At 40.7% G+C, this 3230-nt stretch overlaps 1 protein-coding gene across 1 annotated transcript; it reads left to right on the top strand.

The window, feature by feature from the left end:
* The first annotated feature begins 2029 nt into the window (after positions 1–2029).
* Positions 2030–2722, top strand: LOC149185699 (uncharacterized). The gene has a single exon (XM_089409110.1). The coding sequence runs from the start codon at positions 2030–2032 to the stop codon at positions 2720–2722; it is 693 nt and encodes a 230-aa protein (XP_089265236.1).
* The last annotated feature ends 508 nt before the right edge of the window (positions 2723–3230 follow it).

Genomic DNA, 3230 nt, shown 5'->3' with positions numbered 1-3230 from the left:
CTGCAAATGTTGCAATTGCGGCCTTCTTCTAGGATTTTGACCGGTGGCCTTGGAGCGCAACTTTGGGTTCCAGGCCCACCGTTTTTCCCACAAACCAATCGGGCCGACAGTTTCCCAATCTTCCCCTCGACAAGGAACATCATTCTCAGTGCATTTGGCATCTGGAGACCGCCAAGTAAGTTGGTTATGCCCCCGATGTTTGAGGGTCAGTACAAATTGAAGAGATGCCTAGCAATTTTGAGGCATATTCATGCAGAAAAACTGGGACAAGTCTCATTGTCTATGGTTTCTAGCAGTCAAGTTCATCATAATATTTCTGAGCGTAAGAGGAGAGATAAATTGAAAGACAGATTTGAGGCGTTGTGTTCAGTCATCCCTCATTGTGCAAGGGTACGATCCATGAAAATAAAGATTTTTGTTGTAAAGAAATGAATTTTTATGGCCAACCATTGACCTTGGGATTTAATCTCTATAGCTATTGAAAATATATGAAACAGTTCTTCTCTTAAATTTAAGTTAGAAGTAGGTACAAAAAAAAATGAGTTTTGTTGTTAATATATTTGCAGAAAGACAAGGCTTCCATATTGGGGTACACGAGAGAGTATTTAACTAGTCTCAAATCGCGGATGGAAGAACTTGAAGAGAGGAATAAAGAGTTGGAATCAGAATTGAAGAAGCTCCCATGTGCTCAATCTCAGGAGGGTGCAGCCACCAGCACAACCCTGCAACAACCAGACTTCACATGTAGTGAGGGCAGTGACAGCTTGGTGACAGTTGAGGTATCAAAGATTGGAGGCAGCGCTATTTGTGATGAAATGGGGAATATAGTAGTGGTGGTTGACAGGCCTACAAATACGACTGATTTGATGATTGCGATGGTGGAGAGTAGAGAAATGAGTGTCCCTCTTGGTTCTATGGCCACATCCACAACACACCATGAAGGCCATCCATCACGCTTAAGATATCGAATGACTACGACCACCAAATTGGAAGATCATGTCAGATATATAAAACTGGATTGCCATTCAGATTTCATAGAGATGTATAATTGTATTTCAAGCCTTCACATTCTCTTTCCATTTTTATTGTTAATATTTGTGATTTGTGGGGAAATTTGTATGACATGGAGCAGGTGAAGGAAGGGTTGGTGAGAGGGGTGAGGAAAGATGGCAGGTCTCCATGGTAGGTCAATGGTCTCCACTCTCCACTTGCATTTTGGCTCTATTAGAGAGATTTATCTACACGCCTTCGCCATATATATGTGGCTAATATTTGTGATTGGTTGGGAAATTAGCAGGACATGGAGCAGGTGAAGATGGTGGTCGTCCATTGCCATAGGAAGGTTGGATCAGGTCAATGGTCCAGACTCTCACGTCCATGTCGATCCATGGTAGATATCTTAGCTTCATCTCTGATTTTATTTCAAATCGTTATTCAAAGTCCGCCTCGATGGTTCTAACAGATTCAAATTGAACATCTAAGTAATTGTATTCTCATGGTTTTCCCCTCAAAGTATATTACCATATAATAATTACTTATTTATTTAGTCATTATTGTTTTTTTCATATTATTTATTTGAAGAAAGCAATGATAATGGTTAAGGTAAGTTAAGAGAAAAATTTGGTTTATTAGACTTAAAGAAACTAATTATTTAATTTAATTTAAGATTTTATTCTTATGCTAATGATGGGGTTTTGTGGTGGATGTTGGAGGGAGCGCTGAAGAGAAACGCCTAGGGTTAGGGTTTTGAAAAGGTTTGCCTCTAGTGGAACTGCACCAGATCAGGGTGCAGGGGGAACCTGAACCCACCTGCACAAGATCAGATTAAGCAAGATCACCGGTTCGATTGGAGGAAGAAAACCCGAAAATCGATAGGACTGACAAAAGAAATGGCAGAGCCGGATGGGGGGGAGAGATCCCCTCCTACAAAAATGTAACAACAGGAGAAACAAGTAGGAACAGATCGAGTGGCGGCACAGGGAGACGAAGCAAGGACGCGTCGGTCATGGGAGTAATATGGCAAGCAAGGATGGGGAACAGATGCTTGCCGAGAGCAACGAAAAAACCTAGGTTTGTTATCCCAAACAATAAACTTGAAGAATATAGAGGCTATATGAAAGATCACGCTCTAATCTATAAGTTTGTCGGCACATGGCCATCTGAGAAGGACTTGGTTAAATGGATACAACAGAGATGGAAGCCTAAGGGGCATATCGACCTAAAACTAGGGGCAAAAGGTTTCTTTACGGTCATTTTTGCTAACCTGGAAGATAAGGAGAGGATCTTTGAGGAGGGACCTTACTTCTTCAATAATGCAGGTCTTTTTATGAGACAATGGGAAGAGTGCTATAACCTAGATAAGGAGAAAATGTTAGCAGCACCAATATGGGTTAGACTGTTTGGGCTTCCAATAGAGTTCTCGGATCTAGAGATTTTAGAGGGGATCAGGAACTCAATCGGGACTTTTGTCAAGGTGGAAGAAACTACCAAAAGAGGTAGATATACGTCATATGCCAGGATCTATGTCTACATGAATATCACAAAACCACTTCCGGACTATATTGAAGTCGAATACCATGATGAGGTATGGCAACAACCAGTTGATTATGAACATATTCCATTTCAATGTAGACGATGCCATGAATACGACCATCTTTACAAATCATGTCCGATGACTGCCAATGGAGCACCAACAGATTTGAGCAAAAAGGAGAATATTTAAAAGGAGGAAGGGACAAGAGGAGGAGACAATGAAGGGTTTACAGAAGTGTTGTGGCGAAGAAAATCCCCAAGAGAACAAACTAAGAAGAATCCACCCTCTCCAGAATTCACTCAAAAAAGCTAGAACCAGTTTGAAATATTACAAGAAGAGGAAATGGAAGTGGAAGGTGAGGACAATGAAGATGAAACAGCAGAGCATATAAAGGAAGAGAAAGGAAAAAATAAAGTGCAAACTAATATGGAAATAGAAAAGGAAGGGCAGAAAACAGAAAAACCTCAAGATCAAAACCAAATGGAGTTAGACCCACAACAGGACAAAGGAAGCGAGGAAGAACAAGTCATGAAGAGACTTCTGCAAGAATGGAGGCATCTAGATGAAAGATTCATACCAGAAGACTAAAAATAATTATATAAAGACATGTTCCAAAGATACAAGGAGAAATGAGGGATAGTAATAATAAATCATCCAGAACAGCTAGGGGCACAAGGAGGAAAAAGCACAGGTGTGG

The sequence above is a fragment of the Pinus tabuliformis genome, chromosome 3_1 (assembly GCF_031772625.1).
Source record: "Pinus tabuliformis cultivar Carrire ecotype Pingquan chromosome 3_1, CPIR1, whole genome shotgun sequence".
Lineage (NCBI taxonomy): Eukaryota > Viridiplantae > Streptophyta > Pinopsida > Pinales > Pinaceae > Pinus > Pinus tabuliformis.
This window is presented reverse-complemented; position numbering and strand designations above follow the sequence as displayed.